We start from the raw sequence: 22,695 nt of genomic DNA, 5'->3' as shown, positions 1-22,695 counted from the left end.
TTCAATATCAGCCATGAGGCACAGTTCTCCTCACCTTAACTTTGCGAGCTCCATTAAAGTGGATGTGGATTTTTGACAGGCTATGGTAGTGGTGCAGATGATCTCATAGGCCTGGACCAGCTCCATCTTTAGCTGGCAGACCTCCTTCTACAACTATAAGTGTAGTGTTGATCTTCGGTTCAAATAATCTTCCTCTTCCTGGTTGTATATAGCCCAGGCCTCTGTCCAATTTGCAGCCATATTCTGGAAGTGCTGTTTTAGCAGGTGGCACTGCAGCAAGGTGAGTCGGGTATTGATGGTGGTAGGTGAAGTTGCTGGCAGATCGACCCTCACCTAACATCGAGGCTGATTCTAGAACCTCTTGGATGACAGTTGCTCAACTGCTGTTAAGTTGGAGGCTTCTTGTTTCAATACAGTGGTGGTTTTTGTAGTCATTGGTGTTACTTATCCATCTGTCAAGGTGAAGAACCTCCTATTTATTGAAAGCTCCCTTGCCACTAGTTATGGTGGTGCTAACAATGGTGGCAAGGTCTCAATAATCAACATGGCTATGAGGGATGAAACACCTTGTGTTGGCAATACTGTCTCTTGGGCAGCAGGCTTCATCTGGAAGCTCTGCTAACTGAGACCATCCCAAAGTTTGATCGATCCTAGAGAGGATCTAAGGTCTGAAAACGTTTTCTTTTCTTTGGAAATTTATTTCTCTTGTCAGAAGAGTAAGAAAATCTGAAAATGGCAGCATTTAGTTAATGGGTAAAATAGCAATAGTTAATGGGTCATCTCAGGATCAGGTCCCAATGTGTCTGTGATGAACTGACTAATTCCTGTTTCACTGAAGTTGGAGATGGTTGTGTTGCCTGGCATTTGCTGCTTGAACATTAGGCTCCATTGTAATTGAGGAGGTGGTTGGTGTTTTTTTCCATTGCCATTATTTCCAGAGGAAGCTTGAATTATGCAAGAGATATAAGTGGCTGATGGGGTCTGCCTGGTCTCAGAAGAGTTCAGCACCAGCCCAACAACCAACAAGATGTTTTACATCAAGTGCATTGACCAACAATGAAAATGAATCTTCATCTATGGGCTCGACCATGTTAAAAGTCAGGTTAACTTCAGGAGTTTGGGACTCAATACAGGTTTTAATCATAGTTATCTTCCATTGTGGAGTATGATAAACCATCAAGATTTAAGCAAACATAAAATGATAAACACTACTGGTTAGTTAAAGAACAATATAGCCAAAAGGATTAAGAATTTGATTTTATATGTCAAGCTTGATAATGTAAGGTCAAATGAATGCAGATTAGTCATAAGTTCAGCCAGATGTGTAGATTGTAAAGACACGGTGCTGAAACTATTACCTTGGTCGAGCAACATTTCTATGGGCCGGCAGGTGCTCACCCACATACAATCTGTGGAACATGTACTCTTAACACCTGTAAATGTTCTAATCCTCTAGGCCTCACTGGGTCTCTGCTTGACCAGCATACAGCTGTGACGTCCACTGTAATCATTGCTATGACAATAGTAACACAGCTTACCTTCTAACCCAGTTACATTCCCTCTGCTACAGTATGGTTGTTACATGAATGGAGTCCAAGTCCAGTGGGAAAAAATACGGTCGAGAATGCAGGCATTGGTTCTTACACACAATAGCTGACCAAAGCTAGCCAGTATATAAGTCCCACTCTCTAACTTCTGACTGTGAAAATTCACCAACACTCACACAGCCATTCCCTTGGCACTTCTGTCAGATACATATTTAGTATTAGCCAGGTGTGACAACAAAGTGCCTTGAGCAGTACACTTACAGCCTGCATTTTCATGCATTTGAACTACACCTTGTACTGAAACAATGTTAAGAAAATATCAAAAAACTGTATGCTTACTAAATATTTTATTCTGCACGACTGAAAATACTTCATCGTAGCCAAATAAAACAATGGGTATGCAAAGTTTACGTGTGATATGATATTTAAGCTATTATCAGTAAATGTCATTTACTGTAAATAAGTTCATCTACTCATGAATCTTTCAGTTTAATCCAGTCAAGATATATTGCATTATTATGATGCAAAATTCCAGGTTCAGACAGTTCTGTCTCTTATATTTAGTGCAAAACTCTTCATTACTCTTATCCTTCCCTGAAAAATTTCACTGCCTGCTGAACATTCTAATATTGAAACTGAAACATTCTCTCTCTAGCATTAATGCAATTAACAAATGTATTGTATAAATGTTGGAAGTATCCCACATTCTATAAAATTTATTTTTCAAAAACGGCTAAAATGGTATAGAAAATGTATCATTTAAAAGACAAGTTTCGCCACCGTTAACGTACCTGATGATGCCACATTAACAGTGGCGAAATGTTGCGTTTTAAATGATGCATTTGTCTATCCCATTTTAGCCACATTAACAGTGGCGAAACGTTGTATTTTAAATGATACATTTTTCTATCCCATTTAAGCTGTTTTTGAATTTTAAAAGGTACTGTATCTTCAAATAATACGTTCCAGATCAAGCAATCATAGTAAACTTCATATCACTAGTTCTTAATATTCACATCAAATCTTTTATTTCACATGTTATTCAACAACAGTATTCTTTGCGATAATTGACCCGTGTTTGATAGTGAACACTCATGAATGGCTTTACATAACATTCATAGCCTGGTGGTTAGGGCACTCGACTCGCAATCTGCGGGTCACGGTTTCGAATCCCCTTCAACAAGCATGCTCGCCCTTTCAGCTGTGGGGCCGTTATAATGTGACAGTCAATCCCAATATTTGTTGGTAAAAGAGTAGCCTAAGAGTTGGCGGTGGGTGATTTTGACTAGATTCCTTCCCTCTACTCTATCACTGCTAGATTAGGTACGCTAGCACAGATAGCCCTCGAGTAGCTTTGAGCGAAATTCCAAACAAACCATAACATTCATACACGTTTGCAAAACCACAAACATATATTCATACATACACCAATATTACTATACACATTTATTAACGTTACACATCACCTCATATACTACTATCATAAGACAGAGTGCCTCTGACTCGTGCACAATTACTGCCACCAACCTTCTCAGGGACCTTTCTCTAGCTGTCTCAATAGCTGCTGTACCATAATGTGCTGCCATTTATGAACTGTGAAACTCAACACATTTTATTTGTCATCATAAAATATATAATAACTAGAATCCAACCAAACTGAGATTTTCTCAGCTAAAATTCTTGCCAACCAGGATTAATATGCATGCTGCTACTATAATATATGTCAATTCACATTCAAGGGGATTATAACTCCCTCACTGCATATGGAGGCATTCTATATACAATTAAGTGTACTAAACAGAATCTAGAGAGGATCGTGAAGTTTGCTCTGTAAAACTCCTACCACTCAATTAGATTTGGAAAGTCATTCTCACGAAATATAAAACTATTTTGCAACAGAAAATCCTTCAGTTGCTCAGAAAACAAAGGACACGATGCTCTTTCAAATTTTCGATCTCTTAGTATTCATCTTCAGTTGTGCAGACTGTTGATGTTCTAGTTGTTACATTCATTAGAACCGATCATCTTAAACTGTGTGATATCTGAGCAGCTCTTATCCAGTATCTTAAAAATATCTCTGATAGTGAAACCCTGCTCAATAGCTCTGAAAGTAAGGGTTACAAAGCCCTTCCAGTCTGATTGATTTTATGATCAACAAACCACCTTTCCTGCAAGTAATCGAGTGGTAATCCCAAAATGCAATACATACGTTTTGTCAGAAAATACCAAGCAACAGCTATGAAAGCAAGGAACACCACTGATAATAATCAAATGGTAACTATACGATATAGTGCATACATTGTATTGTACAATAACACACAATAGCTAAGAAAACAAGAGTTGCAACACCCTTTCGGCTGAGTATTCGAACTCCTAGTTATCATGTTCAGTTGTGCAAACTATTGATATGCTAAGCATTCTACTGTCTAGCACTTCTTCATCTGACTTATCGTGCGCAGTCAAGTAAGTGCTTTCAGCTTTCTCCTCCTTATTGGCTGCATAGTTTGCTGCAGTCTATGAACCATTAAAATCAATTCGTTTTCTCGTCAACACGAACTAAATATTCACTAGTAGAATTCAGCCAAACTAAGACTTTTCAGCTACATTTTTCTTAAACAGGTTTAATATTGGTACTGTCACTACCATGTGTATCAATATACATTGAGAACCACCTAAGATAAATACAACAGTCCACATTAAAATACATTTACTGTCCTGGACGGCCACCAACACCAGTATCTGACCTAGCAAGATGTTGTACCAGCGCTTGCAAGTCGATTCACTTTATTTAGTTGGTGTCACAGGAAAATCCAAGGAAACAAAACTTTTCCTCGCAGATTCACAACAACTGGTATTCTATGACAAAGAGTATCTTTGTCAGATGTTTTTATCATCGTGAGAGCAAACGAAGGCCTTAGCTAAAAAACATAAGATGTGGGAACTTTCTTCTTGCTCTTTACAAAAGTGTTATTATGTTTCACTTGTCTTAGTCCAAATTGAATATGCATCTTTACCAATCTATTAAGATTTGATAGGATCAATTGATTAAACCATAATTTTGGTTTTCATTAGTGGCTTGCTGCTGTTTGGTAAGCGATACATAGAATGACAGAGAAAAACACTTTTGATTTATATTATTGTTGTTGCTGCTCTAAACCAATTTATCTTACTGGATTGCAATGCCTATACAGGTTTTGCGCATTGTTTAGCTATATAGATCATATAAGCAATTGACTGGACCTTCACGTGTGTTATGTAAGTAATGACCTTCTCCTTTCCTATTTATGCAAGCATTGTCTATTATATCGTTAATGATATCTTTAAATATTTAAATGAAGACTTCTCTTTGGCCAGCTGCATTAATATTATTGATTATGGTGTTTATAATCATTTCGAAAAATTGTCATGGAATCTAGGTGGTAAATTTATTAATGGTACAAAACATTACCACAGAAAATACAAAAGAAAATTGAACAATTTGTACAATGCACTTGTATTATGTATGCAAGTTCTTTGCTTTTCACAGAGCATGAAAACTCTTTTTTTTTTATGTTGCCATACACTTTATAAATATGTGACTGAAATATTTTTAAAATATAAGTTTTAAAATAAGCCCATATATAAGCCCATATTGGGATTCTTACAAGCCGAGTTTGCTGTATGATTGGGATCATAGTCTTACTGAAAGAATCATGTTCCCAAGGCATGAATCCCACGATGGATCAGAAACCATCTGTACTTGTCATCAGTCTGGGTGCCATCAATTTTTTGTATATCACCGACACCATTGGCTGAGATGCAGCCCCAAACTTGCTCTAATATACCACCTTGCATCACCATAAATGCTTTACATTGACTATGTTATCATTCTCCTCCCACTGATGAACAAATTTTCGTTGATTATTGGAAAACAATCCGAACTTGCATTTATCTGTAACTAACACACGTAACCACCTTTGATCATTCCACTGATTGTAATCCAATACCTTTATCAATCTCAGTTCTTAGCAATGGTTTTCGAGTAACTACACGTCCATTAAGACCACTTCGTGTTGATGTATATCTTACTGTTCTCGAACTAGCATTCACTCCTGTATTTACAACGAGGTCTATACTCAACTGTCGGCTATCTCATAAAGATATTTAACATTACTTTTGGAATGGTTAGGCTTTCTTCTTCACCACTTCTATTATTCACAGTACCACTTTCACGTGCCCTCTTCACAGTTTTATATAAAACTTCTACTAAAACACAGTCTTAACAGAATTTCTCACACTTATTATTAATGTCCAGCCAAAACTTTGTTGTTCATTTCACATAATAAAGGCGTGGCATTATCTTAGTATATGCCTTTTATAGCACTTATCCTTACATTTTCATAATTCTTTCCAATACTATAAATATTGAAACTGTTTAAAAAAATCAATTTTACAAGCAAAAGGAAGACAATTTAGTGGCTTTCATTAATTAATCTGAAAAAAATTTTAATCATATTTTGCTTCTCTTGTTTGAAATGTCAAACCCCGTATCTCTCGCCTGCCACACGAGTGCTCCACTGAGTTAAAAAAAAAACGTGAACCAACTAGCAACTCTTAGTAATGAACTTTTAACTCAAGCAATCACATTCTTTCCCTCTTTAACAAACAAGACCGCTCCTCAGGGCTTTTCCCAAGATCGTTTCTGATGTTTGTGAGGATTCATTCATCATTTTTGGTAGATACCTTTTAACACCTGCCACATGAGCCAGCCTGGCATCTTTTAGTACTGAGTTTAGGATGCTCAACTGGAGGGTCATTCCAGAAACTGGTGATTTAGGGTTATTTCGGTGGATATTGATGAATGAAGCTTGGCACAACTTCTGTCAGCTGCGCTAGAGGGTTAACCAGTATCGCTAGCAAACTTGTTTAACAACTCAAACGTTTGCAATAACTGTGTTGTATCCCCGCAAAACTTTATGCAAATGATTTAGAACAATATCACTCAGTTTGCCTGTGATAAAGAAAAGCCAAATTTTCGAAAACGCTCGAGTTATAGGGTTTTACACTTTTGTGATTCAAACATGAACAGCAGCATGATGAAGATAATGATAATTTTCCATTGACTTTCTTTATACAAGTTATTATCAACATTTTATGACAATAAACCAACAAACAGAAATGAAATTAATTTGCTTGATATTTGCACTTTCCCAAAATAGTCACCAAAGATGTGTGTGTTGTTTAATTTAATAATCTGGATGTTTTAATTAACCAAAAACAATCCTTCCTAGGCCCGGCCTGGCCAGGACGATCGACTCGCAATCTGCGGGTTCGAATCCCGTCACACCAAACATGGTCGCGGGGGGACATTACAAAGTGACGGTCAATCCCACTATTCGTTGGTGAAAGAGTAGCCCAAGAGTTGGCAGTGGGTGGTGATGACTAGCTGCCTTCCCTTTAGTCTTACACTGCTATATTAGGGACGGCTAGCGCTGATAGCCCTCGTGTAGCTTTGCGCGAAATTACAAACAAACCAATCCTTCCTTCTCACGTACATCCACCCACCCCCCAAAAAGTTATAAAGTTCAAAGTTCTCTTTATGCATTGGAAAATCACAAATCGTGATGATCAAAATAACAAATATCAAGCAACTATATCATTAAATATTGTTTTCTAAACGCAAATTATTTTAGCACGTTAAACTGCCAAGTTACGTATTTCAGATCACTTATTTGTTAATCCTATTAATTTTAACTTTATGTTGTTTTTTTTACAGCCAAACTTACCTTTTAGTAACTTAAAGGTAGTTAAGGCAACATTTAACAGTACAAATTTTGTCCTTTAAAGTTACATTTCTACAGATGTCGTAAAAAAGCTGTGTTCAAGAATTGTGTAATATAATAGTTCGGTTCAATTATTTTATTTAAATTATCTACGAAGTCCTTTCTTATAAAGATGTATCTATTGTTCTTTAAGTATAGGTTAAGTACGTACTATTACAACGATCTTAAAACCTCAGCACATCGTTAGTCCATGTCGCCACACCCGGTTGTGCTATATCTGATGACTGTGCATCTTAACAATAGCCACTGCTTGCTTTCCATAATCCATCTAATATCCGAAAACAACAATTTTCCACCATCTGTTTTTATCAGTCTAATCGCAGATAATTCGATAAGCGCTGCGTAATGTGGTTTTACCAGTATATATGTTCGTATGAAATAGCATGAATACCAGTTTCATTCTATAGCTGGCTTATCTTTGTGAACTCACACCCTGTTGGCCTCCTTTCCAGATGGAGAGCTTTCTTGATTGTGTTGCGTACTGTTGCCTGGGGCATAAAAATTGCTGGAGTACGACTTCAAATCTCTGTTTGGATGGTCCTCGCCTTAACTTAAGTGTAAGGTGTGCCCGTCATGGAAATTTTATTTCTCCAATCTGAGCACATCTGTATGATCTGGGTGTAAGAGTATTTTGCGCTACAAAGAGCTGTTACATACCCTTCCATAAAACGGCCACTTTTTTGGTGGCTTCACGCTACATTCGTAACGCCAATGTTGTTAAGATACATTTCGTTCCACAGAGATTATATATCGGCTGTGGTTATCAAATGACTTGCACATTCGAAATCCTTTTTTAATATAACGTACTCAATCCTCCGTATTTGATAGACTGATGTTGATTGATTTACATTATATACTTCTGAACACTCATAGTCACTCTAGATTGATTTAAATCTGTATCAAATCATCGCAACTGAAATAGTGCTGAATCAGTGCCCTCAAAAAAATATTTCAAAGCAAACTGTTCAATTAAAAGTATAAATTGTACATTATGTTGAAAAAAAAAGATGCTCTCAAAAATACACAGATTAAGGTTATTACTGATCATAAAATTTATTCCTAGCACCAACAAAAAATACAGTACCGAAGTAACAGACTTCAACAGAAAATATTATAACTGAAACAAGCCCTTCTGGTTATACAAGCCACTCACTTGAAAAACAGTCCCTTTCCTTGTACTGGTTCAAATACACAAAGTTTATTACCTCTAAACTCTCCAAAACCTTGGCAGAAGGAGCTTGTCAAATAATCACACTTTCCAATGCTTAGATAACAAACTATGAAATGAAAAGCATTCTTCTTTCATACATGACACTTTAAAAAACAGAAGTCATAAACGATCAACCCTCTTTGTCAGAAAGCTAAAATTTTAAAAACAGCTTCATGACTAATTTTAAGCGTTTTTCTAAAAATTTTAAAGGATTGAAATATCAACAACAAAAATTTCATATTTTCAAATTGGTCTAAATGATAATAATCCCATTTAATTTTTCCTTCTGATCGTGACATTTATTGTCTCACAAAATAAAACCTGAAGATACGAACAGAACCATGTAACAGCAAAGCAACTAACATCCATATAGTCTGTTCAGTATATAAAATCTAACTTTTATACATTCTTAAAGGCACTCATGTCTATACTGTGCTTTACCAACTACTTCCAATAATTTTTTCTTACCTAAAAACAAAACAAAACAAAAAAATACAAATAGTAAAATCTCAAGTTTCAAAGACTGGACCAATAAGATTAGACATGACAACTAATGTGAAAAAACTATTTAAATATTTAAGTACTGTTGAACAAAGAGTTTCGTGTATTTTAAAATGAACAATATATCATAAACAAATAACTAATATTACGGTACTCTTAAAATAAAAACACGACTGGATTTTGAATTAACAAATAATGTATCACCAGATGTCGCTTTTGGTCATCAGGTAGTATAAGTGAAATAATCAAAGTATTACTCAAGCAATGATAATATGACTGAATGTACTAATTGGTGAAATACATTATTGGAGCAATAAGTATTATGAAGTTCTTTATACAGAAGCAAACTTGTTAACTTTAAAATGGAGTTTTAAAGATAAATACATGTCAAATATCGAGTACACATACATAATGAACACTTTGCAACCAATGATGCATTTAGAGATGTTGTCACCAACCCTAGTTTGAAAATAATTTTCCTGATATCATACCATCTCATTTTTATTTAATACCAATCATATTAGTCTACTCACAACACATCATAATGACATTCTTTATCCAATGGAAACACTAATGGTCAAGGGTATGGTTGAGTACAATACTACAACACATTACTGGTACGCAAAAAATAAATGTGCTCACTAATTACATTTTCTTTCATAACTGGACAGTCTACACTAGCAATGATACGACTTTCTCAAGAGTCGTGTAAATCTTTTGAGAAGATAGGTAAGATTCTATGACTGGTGAGAATGTCATATCACTGCTAGTGTAAATTGCGATCCAGTTATGAAAAATATAATAAGTATGCACACTTAATTTTTTTGTGTATCAGTGATCTAATATCATTCAGGTGCATTATATTAACAAAGTATCCATCCCTCCAACATAAACATGTGTTAACATCTGATCATGTGAGAAATAAAATCATCCTCATTTATTAGGAATGATTAAACCAATACTGAAAAAAAACATCAAACAGTATGACTATTACAGGTTAAATGTTGTTTCTGCATATTGGCGACTGTTGCTTAAGGATATATAATCAAATAACAATCATTATTTTCATAGCCATGCATGTGAAGTTTTGTCAGTAACAATACACCTTTTCAGTCACTTCTATACTTGGGTTTTTGACTTTTAATCTCTTATGTAGCAAGGACTTCCTTTCATTTCTGTACACTTTGATATCATTGTTCCGAAGTCATGTATTCTTTCTTTTCTTTACGTGGTTAATTTTGACTTAACTGTTTAATTATTAATCATTCCCGTTTTGTTTTTACTTTACTTTTGTTTCAGTTTTAAGAATACCATATACTCTTCAGAATTTTTTTCTTGCTCTCTGCTTACAATGACTTATTTTATTTATTTATCAATTTCTTTTCCTAACCAAAACGTGAATTTAAGTGAATAAAAGATAACATACAGGCCTAATCTATTCTTTGATTCAACGCCTAAAGTATTTTAGTTTATAAGTAGTGAGTAAAGGACTATTAATTGACATATTTTATCCCTTAGGAAACAAATAATTATACGATTCAAATTTTCCTCAACAGTAAATTAGAAAAATTATTTTAATGTACATATAATTTTCTTTCTCCATCTTTACAGTGTTCTTTTAAAATATTCTATGTTTCATTTTATACTGATACACCTCAAATATAAAAATCAATGTCAGAACTTAAGATGGTATGAAAGTAATAAACCCTAACTACTGAGTCCAATTCAATCATAATATCATAAAGATTCTTATGATGTATGGTAATGTCTGATTACTTGCCTTGAATTTTTGCATTATTTTTCTATAAAAAAAATTGTTGCCAGTGAATACCACCACTAAAACCATTGCATTCTATTTATCATTCACTGAGCTTGGAGAAAAAACATTAAAAAAAAGAAGGGTATGAAATTAACAATAAGCATGGATTGGTAAATAATGAGGTAGTCGATGCAACAGTCTTGTTGTTCAAGAAAGTATTGTATACAATTACAGATATTAGGATACTTTTGGTCAACATAGTTATTGCACTGAAGACATCATTATAACCCATATACATGTAAGAAGTGATTATGCGACTCATATCTAAATAGTAAAAAAAGGAAGGGTATTTACTTTCTAGAAGTTCAGTAAAAAACATGTACCAATTACTTGAAATATACTAGCTTCTGTTTACCCCACCAAATGAGCCAAACTAACCATCAAGAAACTAACACTATAACAGAAGAAATAAATTTCAAATAAACTTTTACTTGCAAAAAATAAAAAACATGCAGAAAGCAATGCAATTACTAGAGATACACTTCGCATAACAAACAAAATGATTACTAATGCTGTAACACAAATTTCAAATGTTTGTATTATAAATTACACAGGAGAATGAGTCAATCTTTAACATACAGTGGACTGTCTCGTCATTAAAACATTCAAACAACACTAGTAATCACAGTAGACAAGCCACACATCTAAGATGCCATCACGTGTAATGTGTTATTCACTGCAGACCAGAAAAAATAATGTTATAAGAACGTTACTAGTTATACTTTAAGATTATATAGATGGTGTTATGCAAAAGTGACATAACCCACAAAATCCCAAAAATGTTATTTTTATATTTTCTGAACTAACAAGTGTTAGTCAATTTTGTAAACAAGTACCTAAACTCAATCCCTTTAGATTGCTGCTATAGATAGGAAAGTTCCAACCCACACTCATGGATATCAGTCATGCAAAAATGACCTATGTGGGTTAGATCATTTTTACAGAACAACTTTGAAAGTGATAAAGGTAAGGTGTTGAAGTGTTCTGTAAAAGTTTACATGTGCATGTAGATAATTATATACTTTTCTCATCTCAGTGCCATCTCATTCTGTCGTCTTTCTGGTGCAAGAGGGTGTCTAAAGTGTTCTTAGCACCTGTTTATATTCAATGTTCACACAGAACTTTTTCACATTTGAAAAACTACACTTTGGAATATCCTTAACCGTAACACGATGCAAAACTGGTTTGGGTTTACAAACTAAGACTGACTGGTGACTGAAAGCAAGTTCCATAACAGTATTTATTTCAGAGTAAGGTTATGAAAATGGCTAATAAAAAAGTGCAAAATACAGTGCAGTTTTGCCTTCTGACCATTGAATAACAATTCACAATGCAAAGTTTTAATATTAGTTTCCACATATAATCATTATTTGCTGTATCAGATTTTTAGGTCCGATTTTGTTGGACCAGGGAGGGTCAGGTACACCTTTGTCCTCTTCCTGCCCCCTAACAATAGATTTGTGAACTTTTATTTTTTTAATACTGGAGAAAGCAAATGTCAACAGAAAAGTAGATACAGAGGGTAAAAATGTTAACTGGCTGATGACACATAAGTAACAACTCCGGAAAGGTGAACCCAGTGTAATCTTCATGAGGACCTCTTTGTTTGAAAATGCAACCCAGCAGCTCAACATTGCACACTGTACTAAGGGGCACCCTAGCTGTCCGTTCACTAAAGTCTTGCTTTTGCTATGGCCTGAGAGAAAAAGTGTCAGCAGCCAAGCACAATGATCTAAGAGACCTAATGTGTCTCATCCCAGATGCCTGCAAGCCGTTCTACCACTCCATCCTTCAAGATGAGAACATTGTTGATGATGTGGACGGCTTTGATGTAGAGATGGATTATCTTATTGAGGACGACTAACCTTGCTCTATTTACATCAAGAGCTACAACAATAACCACCAATGATTAGAATGAAAATATTTGTTTAGGTAATTGTCTTTTTGAATAAATCTACAACTTCTTAAAAATCTGATTTGCATATTATTACGTTTCTTGATATCTTTTTGAAAAGTAGCAGTTTTGTGAAATCTAAGTTAGGCAAAAATGTCCTAAACCACTAATTGTCATCATAATGAATAGTTTATTGTTATGTAAATGTTCTGTTCTAACACATAGTAGCGATCTCCATTGATTAAAATAAGAAAGAACATCTGGTATTCATCAATGATTTTTTGTAGGAAAGTGAAACATTTTGGTCATTTACTCAAAACTAAGAATTTTGGGTTAGATCCCATTTGCATAACACCATCCATATAATCATTAGTTGCACAATAAAAATGATCAATTTACAGCTCAAAAACATATTTTAAAACATTTTTTAATTCAGAAAAATATGGGAAAAACAGTTGTCAATCATTATTTTCTAAATTTCTTTCAAATTTTGTTTGTAAATTTTACTTATCTACATTACCAGTAACGTATATCAGTTTTCACATAACTAAAACATTCTGACATTCTTTAATGAAATTCAAAAAAAATTTCATTCTGCAAGTTGAACTTTAGTATCAAAAGAAAAGTTGTAATCTGTTAAAAAGCATGTATGTCAATCTTGATACAAGATGTTCTTTTTCTACAAACAAAACATACTATTAAACCAATGTCCATTCAACACACGCTACAAAGACAAGATCAGTTTGCAAGTACGTAATAAAATTCACAAAAAAATTATCAATGCTCCTGGCAACAAAATTAAGGTATGCGATAACAATTTTATTTGTTATTTTGATATTAGGATAATAAAATACATGCAGAGAGAGAGAGCTACAAACTTATGTGTTCAAAAGTACATATATATATGAAAACAAACTGTTACCAAAAACAGCTTTGAAACTAAAAACTACAATGGCATCTCTTAAAAAAAAGTTCCACTACCACTCGTCTACTGAAGTGGACTAATAGACTCTGTTGTAAAACTTCGTACTCTTGAAAACCAGAATGGTGGAAAAGTTTTGGGGGTAAGATCGAAGCTGGAAACTGTTTCTTGTCCATTTCTGGTTAACAAAAACAGTGGAATTAAAAACATCTTGTTTTTTAAAAGATCACTGCACTTTATTTTTATACTTGCACATACTTATGAAAAAAAATTTTTTTTCTTTTAGTGGCAAATAAAAAATATAATTCTTGATAGAAACAAGCACGAAAGCTTTATCTTTAACCTTCAAATATATTGTTAAAAATTCTTACAGGTATTAACCAATAGAAAACAATTCTTAGAAGTACTAACCAATAGAAAAACCATTAAATCAGATTCAGAACAAAGACTGTTAAAACTTGCTTTATAATTTTGAAATATTATCAACTAGAAAGAGAAAAGAAACATTCTGCTGTAGCCTTAACTGATTAGAATACAATATGTAGAGAATTCATTCAAAATGAAAAGTACCTGTATGTATATATATATGTACACACACACACATTATCAATAAACGTTTTCTAAATTTCTAGCCATTTTCAGCCAATAATTCTTAGTATAAATACTTTTTGTGAATCTAAAACAATTATTACTTTATCAGAGCACTTTACTGAGATCTGGTTAAATGAGAAACCTGACATTGTGGTTTACAGAATAATAATTTTCAGACTATAGTAACATTTACAAAGGTTAAACATCAGTTAAAGTTCAATAGGCCCAGTCAAACATATTTACAAATGCTAAAACAAAGTTATCACCATCAAAGCATTTACTTATCACAATAATGTAACTATTAAATTATTGATTTAAGAATAAGGAGTGCACAAGTACGAAAACTTAACACAATTATTAATAACTGTGGCAGAATATCATTACTGCTGAAAATTTCACCTTTCTTCTTACAGATTTTAATCAATAACCATTTCTATTGACATGAAATTATTTCAAACTAATTATGTAGTTAAATTACATTTGCAAAATTATTTTCATAGTAAATTCATTAATAGTATTAAAAACTTTTATTTCATTATTTTATACAGAATTCTACGTAAATACTCTAATAAAAAATCAAAACTGGTTAAAAAATATGTAAACATTTTTCAACAATTAGCCTAAATTAAATAAGCACAGCAATACACTAAAGAGGACAGAGTTTAGTTAAAATGAACTCAAAAAAGAAGTTTTTTGAAGAAGTTTTGAGTCACAAGGAGGCCTGAGAAATGAAGGTTGAAGAGCTTTTTGAGATTCTCAAGTTTGATTGAACCAATTTTGTTCAAAACTGGTATTAGCATATAAGGAACAATACAAGATAATTTAAATTTTCAAATTTCAATCCCCATATGGGGGCTAAAAGTGTTTTGGGAGCTCTCAAGATCAGTGAATCCAAGGATTTCCACAAAAATTGACATGGACATGTAAGGAATCATTTGAAATAAATATATATGGTTAAATTTCACACGTTTTTTTATATAGATGTCCCCTAATGGGGGGGGATCAAGATGATTTTCATAACATTTAAATGGTTTCAAATATGCTGTCCAAAATGTTTTACACAGTTGTTGTTCTCCCTGAATTCTCCTGACTAATTTAAATATTAATACGACAACACATTAATTCTACAACACAAAAATTCTTTAATATATGTTCATTGTAAAAATACCTGTAATCTTACCTGTACTTAGTATGTATAGCATAATGTTGCCACAAAAGCTGAAAGTTTGTACGGTGCTTTATATTTCTAACTTCAAGTTTCTATAATAAAAAGAAAGTGACTCCTAATAACAACATTCTTAAAGCATTAAAAAAAAATAGTATTGGATAGGCTATGCTGTTAACAAAAATATTTTTTGCACTTAAGACAGTATAAACAATATTTTTAATTGTTCCTATCAGAACATTTGTTTGTTAGTTATAGAGCAAAGCTACACTGGGCTATCTGATGTGTCCGCCGCAGGGAATCGAACACCAGATTTTAACATTGTAAGTCTGTAAACTTACTGCTGCCCCATTGGGGGGGAATTATCTGAACATCTTACCAAGTAATGACATAACAACAACTGGAATAAAACATATTTACTCATTTATTTTTGATATATATATATATATATATATATAAATCAGGGCAACAACAAAACTTAAAATGTAATTATTATGGGCATGTAAAATACATAATGCTAATACAGGTATTACAATACTGAGATTTCTATTCTATCTTTTATTGATGATCTTAGAGGAAATAAAACAAGTTTTTTTCCTTCTTAAAATGATATACCATTCCACTTGCTCTAAATCTAAAAGTGTGAAATGAAAGTCTTAAAATATACTGTGCATCAACACATTTGGTCTGAAGAACTGCTCTTATTCTACGTGTTTGTAAAGAAAGATTCAACACATCTCTAAATCACGAGTTGTGTCATGTTGTTGCTTCCTGAAAACATTTTCAATATCATTTCAGAATATGTGATCATTAATTGCTGCATCATTATTTTTACCCATCAAGAAGATTTGAACCAAGAACTGATACAATACTCTCATCAGTGGATACACCCACCACTGGTTTCTTGAGTGATTGTTGTTTGTGCATTCTGAAGTACTTTTTAAATCCCACATACTTTTAGACAGTTTTGTTGGATAATATAGTATGATGATTAATAAGGTTTGCATGGATCTTACATATGTATTCTTCAAAACATAGATTCCTGGAAGACAGGCTAATAAAATAAGTGGTTGGACTAAAGTATTTAATATCAGTTAACTCGTAACACCTATCAAACCATTCCACTTTTCTTTGTTCTCTGATGCATGTGTTCTCTAAAAAATAATCAGTCAAATCCTTTTTTTTGTTGTGACTGCTGATTTGGTTTTTAGTTCTGTATCTATTATCAAGAGTTAAATACAAAAAAGCTTTCCAATCAAAAGACTTTTGCAGCTCTAGCATGCATAACAACAGTCAGTTGAGTACGTTTGGAGCATATAAAACAGTTGGCATGACTGTTGTCCACTGACCTAATGTTCAGTTTTAACCAATACACCAGGAGTGAAATGTGGAAGAGGAGTGTAGTTCAGATCACTTTTTGTTGATTCCACTCTTACCTAAAGAGAGATCATTAGGTACACAGCATCTAGAATAATAGTCCTGTGACTAAATTTGGTACAAGTGACATCATCATCTTCTACAGAAGTTGTCTCCTTTAAAGGCATCTTTGTTGTCCACCACATGGTCCTGATATGCACTTTAATCCTTCATGTCCACACACCATTTGGCATATGACACATCTGTATTCCTTTGGCATGACTGAATGATGTCTCGTTAATATTATTCATGTAATTTCTAACTAGTAACCATGAGACTAGCTCTACTGAACAAGTTGCAGTTTTACTGACTAACAAGTAGGGTGTAATTAAGAATAATATAGAGTATATTTAGTGATTATCTTTTATGAGGTACAATTGCAACACAAATAAAATGTTTACAAATACAACAAAAGAAAAATCTTGGTACTTCGTCATACACAAGTTTTTACAACAAAACAACCAGTGCCATCTTTAAACAGTATCACCATTTACTATTTATTACATTCCATAATGATAAACAACATACAGAAGATTACAGTTATTTAGATGGTATTAGATATCAAAAAAGTATATATAAAATAGGAACATTTACCTTAAACTGAGCCAAACTGTACATAGGGTTTGATAAAGCAATAAATCACATTGACTATTTTTTATAAACACCATGAGCAGAATGTGTGACCTGCATGATCTCTGCACTCACAAGCAAATAAAAATTCATGTAGCCTTTCAAATATGCATTTCAAAACATAAAAAATAAATCAGTTACTATCTCAACACCAAAACTACTATATTTTATGTTGCTTTCTAACTAAGTTATAAATAGGTTAAAAAAATTCTGCCATTGACTGTATATGTATGCATGTCAAAAAGTAATAACTGTAGTAAACTTCATGTATAAGGGAATCTGTACTTCCTATTGGTCACACACATGTCCACCAGCAATGTAAAGGTGATTAGTAATAGATCTTGAAAGACAGAGAGAGATAGAAGGATCTTTTCTGATGGCTTTGACAAATTTATTGATATTTCAGTAAATCAAGAAGGTAGTAGATTCAAATTTTACATTCTGGCTTGTAATTATGTATAATTTTGTGTTTCTAATTGGTTGGAAATTGTAGAAGCCTATTACTGACATTATAACTTTCAGACAATGAGACTATTTTTCAATATTTATTTTTTTAATTAAAAAATTAAACTTAACATAATATAAATATTTGAAATATAAACTATAGTTTGATACCAAGATTAATGACATACACTGATATTACAGTTGTTTATTTAAATATGGAACATAACTGTGCAAAGGTTTGTGACATGCCCACTTTGCCCTAGTATGCACTTATGTAGCACTTTTTTCTCTCTCCAAAAATAATAACTAACAATTATATTATTCAATATATATACAGATAGATAGATACATATACACACACACACACACACACACATATATATATATATATATATACAGTCACAGCAATTAGAAATTCACAAATCTAAATGTTTTCAGCAACAATTTTTTTATTTGAATTTTAACACCTGCCACACGAGCCAGCCTGGCATCTTGATGTGGATCCAAAAAACGAGTCATTCCAAAAAGGAGATATTTGGCACTATTTTTGAGGTCTAGTATGCTGGACCCATGACCTGACCTGAGACCATGAGGGTCAACATGGAGAAGTTAACTTGTGATTGTAGAGTAAAACAATGATGCAATGAAACATGCTTAACATGTTCTAAATTTGGTTGCAAATGTGATGGTTTAAGTGAAGCAAATAAGCTAAACTGTGGGTCCAGGTCAGATGAGAGAAAAACTTACTCAAAGATATCCCAACTGATTTGACATACCAGCTGAATCGGAGATTTGTCAATTGATTACTGCATTGACAGTGAAACATAAAACAACAGGCACAATAGTATCGTTATCTTCAAAAAGGGGATTAGAATCATATGTAACAAATCATTAGTTTCAATATTGGTGAAACTAACAGTACAATAAAGCCCAAAGATGCACGATGCATTAAAAGATGATTTTTGTAGCAAATCTCAAATTAAAAATGCCATTTCTGCAATGAAAAGTAAAAATAAGAGGGATGGTATAATGTCCATTATGGTACCACCATAGTATAATCCACATAGATTACATCATGTCATATTTTCATTAATATTTTAGTTTTTTTTTTTTTTGCTTTAGAAGTTCTGCCAAGCTTCATTCCTCGAGATCTACCGAAATAACCCTAAATCACCAGTTTCTGGAATGACCCTCCTGTTCACCATCCTAAAGTCAGTACTAAAATATGCCAGGCTGACTCACATGGCAGGTGTTAAAAGGTATATACCAAAAATAACGAATGAATCCCCACAAACATCAGAAACTAAACAAGCCTTTCATTAAAAATATTCAAGAATTAGTGAACTGAATGGAAGTGTATAAAAATCACCCACCAGGTGATACTGCTGTTCCCCTGGATCATGAGACAAATTCTGTTTGTTACGGCGATATCGGAAATAGTTGCTACCTACAGGGAGCTCAACTTTCGGTCGTTTGGCAATAATGGACACAGAGTTACCCAACAGTCGATAGTGGCCAGTAAGCACAGTTGTGTGACGAACCTTTCGGTGGCGTAACTTTGCAAGAGACTGATAGGGATCATCAGGTGTGGTCAACATGAAGACCATACCTGAAAATTAAAAAAAAAACTAAAGACTGAATTTTGGTGATTTTTTTCCCCACAAGAACCAAAAATTAGCCTTATTAAAAAGTAACAAAATGTAATAGAAATCCTAGCAAAAGCATAGAATATATCAAGTGTTATGGAACTAAATAAATAAACAAATAAATAAATTTAGGCCAATTTTTAAATAAGGTTCAGAAAAACATTTTATATACATAATACCACATAATATGTTAAGAAAGAAGTTTAATAATGATTTACTAATACATAAACTTAAAAACCACAGACCCTTGGTGGTTCAGCTGTAAGCCTGAGGGCCAATAACATAAAAAATTGGGTGTTGAACAAATCAGAGACAGTCAGTTGTGTAGCTTTGTGCTCAACAACAAACAAACAGAAACCAATAACTAATTTTAAATTAGAAATTAAGGTTTAGACCCTATTGTAAAAGAAATAGAGATATTTAAATAGTTATTGATTTTCACATATCTATTTCTGAGGTAGTTAGATAAGGTATGAATATGTAAACTGCTTTAATATTCAGTAATTACATACAAAAGAAAAGTTTTAATCTTATTGCAAAAATGTTCCAAACACACTACATTATGAACTATAAATTGTAACTAAAAAATATTTTTAACACTAAGCATGGTAGTGCTTAGTATGTAGGGATGGGCCAAGAACAAAATGCCCACACATATTATGTATTGCTGATCATATTCTCAAATCTCTCTTATAACAATCTAATCTAAGAGACTATTATGAACACCTAATTTAGGTTTTTGAGGTTTTCAAAAGCTAAGACCTTTCGTTTAGCCAAAATACATCACTTAGGTAGAGAACCAGCAGGAAGAGTAACAGCCAAATGTTCTGCTAATTGTTCTGATTCTGGCATCAGAAGGCTAACTCACCAATGCTTGAAGTTGTTGCAGAAGCAGTATAGCATTTCATTAACTTAACACATGATGTCCATCAAGACAACTCATTTTACCAGGCTAAAACTGCTGCCTTCATAGCAACTGCCATTCTTTATAAAATATTCAATGGTATTGTTTAAAAAAAAGGGGGAAACAAGTAATAAAAAAAAACTTTTCATAGAGCAAGGATTATGTAGGGATGACAATGCCAAAAAGTACAGAAACGAGGTAGGGATGAATATGTAAAACCATACAAAAATCCCCACATAATAGTCACTGAGTCAATATTACAAGCTTATGGGAACTAGCCATTGTAATACTTCATAGCAATATTCAGTTTAAATGCTTTTATTCAAACTTGAATTCATGCAAATGAAAGGAATTCAACATTTAGTTGTAGATAAAAAGTTTTTCTTGGAAAGATTTGGCTACTAATGTGGGATTTTTGTATGGTATTGTGTATTCGTCCCTACCCTGTTTCTGTACTTTTTGGCATTGCCATCCTTACATCATCCCTGTTTTTTCAAAAATTTGTTTTATTACTTGTATAAAATCTGTGATGACTACTTTAATTTTCCCCTATATTAAAACCATTTGCACCTGCCTATTTTCTCAATATAAAGTTATTTTTACCCATTTTACTTTTTACACACCTTACTTTAAATCTTATTTAATAAAGGTTAAGGTTTACTCTTACCATTTGCATAAGCATAGAATTCCAGTCATACAAAAACTATTTTTTGATGTTAAGATCATTTCTTGACCATTCTTTATTTAACAATGCTTAAAAATAATTTAAAATTTGTATGTGGTTTCTTCCCAGAATTTAAGTAATAAAATTTTTTTTTTCTGACACATTCAGTGAACTTACCATCAGGGAAGAACCGTAAATAACGGTAGTATTCCACTAGATAGCACGGCCTGTAGCTGGCATCCTGAAACATTGCTTCCCCATACCTCACATAAGTTGTCCTACTGATGTATGCACCTGGTTAATAACAATGAAGTTTAAATTATGTATTTCCACCAAACACTGAAACGTGTTACACAAGTGTTTCTATTCATGTGATAATATATTTAAATATTTTTGTCTGCCAATCAAAGTAGAGATTTATGTGTAAAGCATTCCTCTCCTATCACTTAAAAATTAAACAATTATGAAAGAGTTAACCTAATTCACTTAAGTTTTAACAGAAATCAAATTATTTCACACAAAACTTATAAAAAAAAAACAGCAATAATACACTTTGACAGTTGAGTATCTAGATAAAATTAAGACATCAAGTATCAAAATAAAGTACCAATAAGAAATTAAAATATACACTGATTACTCAGACCTGCAACAAAAAATAAAAAATCGAATAAACTAACCATTAAATCTGAGCCTGGGTCTCTGCACATACATGTCTCTCCAGGTGCCATATTTGTTGGGATGACCACAATTAACATCCCATACCCTAGTAATTATTATGCATAAACACATGTATTAGCTTCTTGTCAGACATAAATAAAAGCTTGAAAAGTAACAATACAGAGTTCATATATATTCTACTAGTAGAATCAAGAAAGTTTATTTTTATAAGAAACTTCCAAACGATTCTCACCCAAACTTTTTGGATTATAATACTCACCTTAAGCAAGCCAGACGCCAAATTTCTGGGTCTCGAGCACATAAGTAAAATCCCCGAGAAACCTCAAAGAAAGAAAAACAAATAAATAGCATACATTAGCATGAATGACTCCAAATTATGTTCCCCCCAAAAAATTCCTTCCTACCAATAACATTCAATTATATGTACATAAAAAACTACACACATTCAAAGATTGTTAAAGCAAAGTACTCCACAGATAACAGTGTAATACAATTAAATATATTGTCCATAATTTGACCTTGTATATAGTGCCAAAGGCCTTGTGTAAAGATTTGTGAATTTTTTAAATTGCACTTTTTTGGGAAGGAAGGGGGATGTTGTATGTGGTGAATATATACACTTGGAAAAAAGTTAAGCACCCCCAAATATTTTTCAGAATTGCTTATTGAAAATAAGGTTTAATTTTCATGATGTTGAGCAATGTTCATAATTTCAAACATAATTAAAAGGATGTGGGCGTTCAGGTGTGACATTTAAATCAGGCGCGTTTTTTTCCCCACGTGCAACTTGCTCCCTTCTTCACATCCAATATGCACTATTTTCTCGTGCATCAAATCCGTAT

At 33.1% G+C, this 22,695-nt stretch overlaps 1 protein-coding gene across 2 annotated transcripts in view; it reads right to left on the bottom strand.

Annotated features, from left to right (window-relative positions):
• Window positions 1-1,530: 1,530 nt before the first annotated feature.
• LOC106460506 (F-box only protein 9-like) overlaps window positions 1,531-22,695 on the bottom strand; it is a 56,291-nt gene continuing 35,126 nt past the window's right edge. The window contains exons 8-15 of one of the 2 annotated variants that reach the window (XR_002610793.1): window positions 22,113-22,174; window positions 21,853-21,938; window positions 21,353-21,469; window positions 19,335-19,570; window positions 15,487-15,566; window positions 12,573-13,893; window positions 4,529-4,532; window positions 1,531-1,541 (exon numbers count right to left, since the gene is read on the bottom strand). Coding sequence is in view for 1 of the 2 variants with exons in the window: in XM_013920216.2 (XP_013775670.1) it covers window positions 13,782-13,893; window positions 15,487-15,566; window positions 19,335-19,570; window positions 21,353-21,469; window positions 21,853-21,938; window positions 22,113-22,174 (693 nt within the window). In the remaining variant the exon portion in view is untranslated. Of the gene's footprint in view, window positions 1,542-4,528; window positions 4,533-8,397; window positions 13,894-15,486; window positions 15,567-19,334; window positions 19,571-21,352; window positions 21,470-21,852; window positions 21,939-22,112; window positions 22,175-22,695 lie in introns of those variants that run through there. The other variant, XM_013920216.2, reaches the window with a different exon arrangement.

This window comes from Limulus polyphemus, unplaced genomic scaffold (assembly GCF_000517525.1).
Source record: "Limulus polyphemus unplaced genomic scaffold, Limulus_polyphemus-2.1.2 Scaffold782, whole genome shotgun sequence".
NCBI lineage: Eukaryota > Metazoa > Arthropoda > Merostomata > Xiphosura > Limulidae > Limulus > Limulus polyphemus.
Note: the sequence above shows the minus strand (reverse complement) of the source record. Positions and strands in the feature narration are given on the sequence as shown.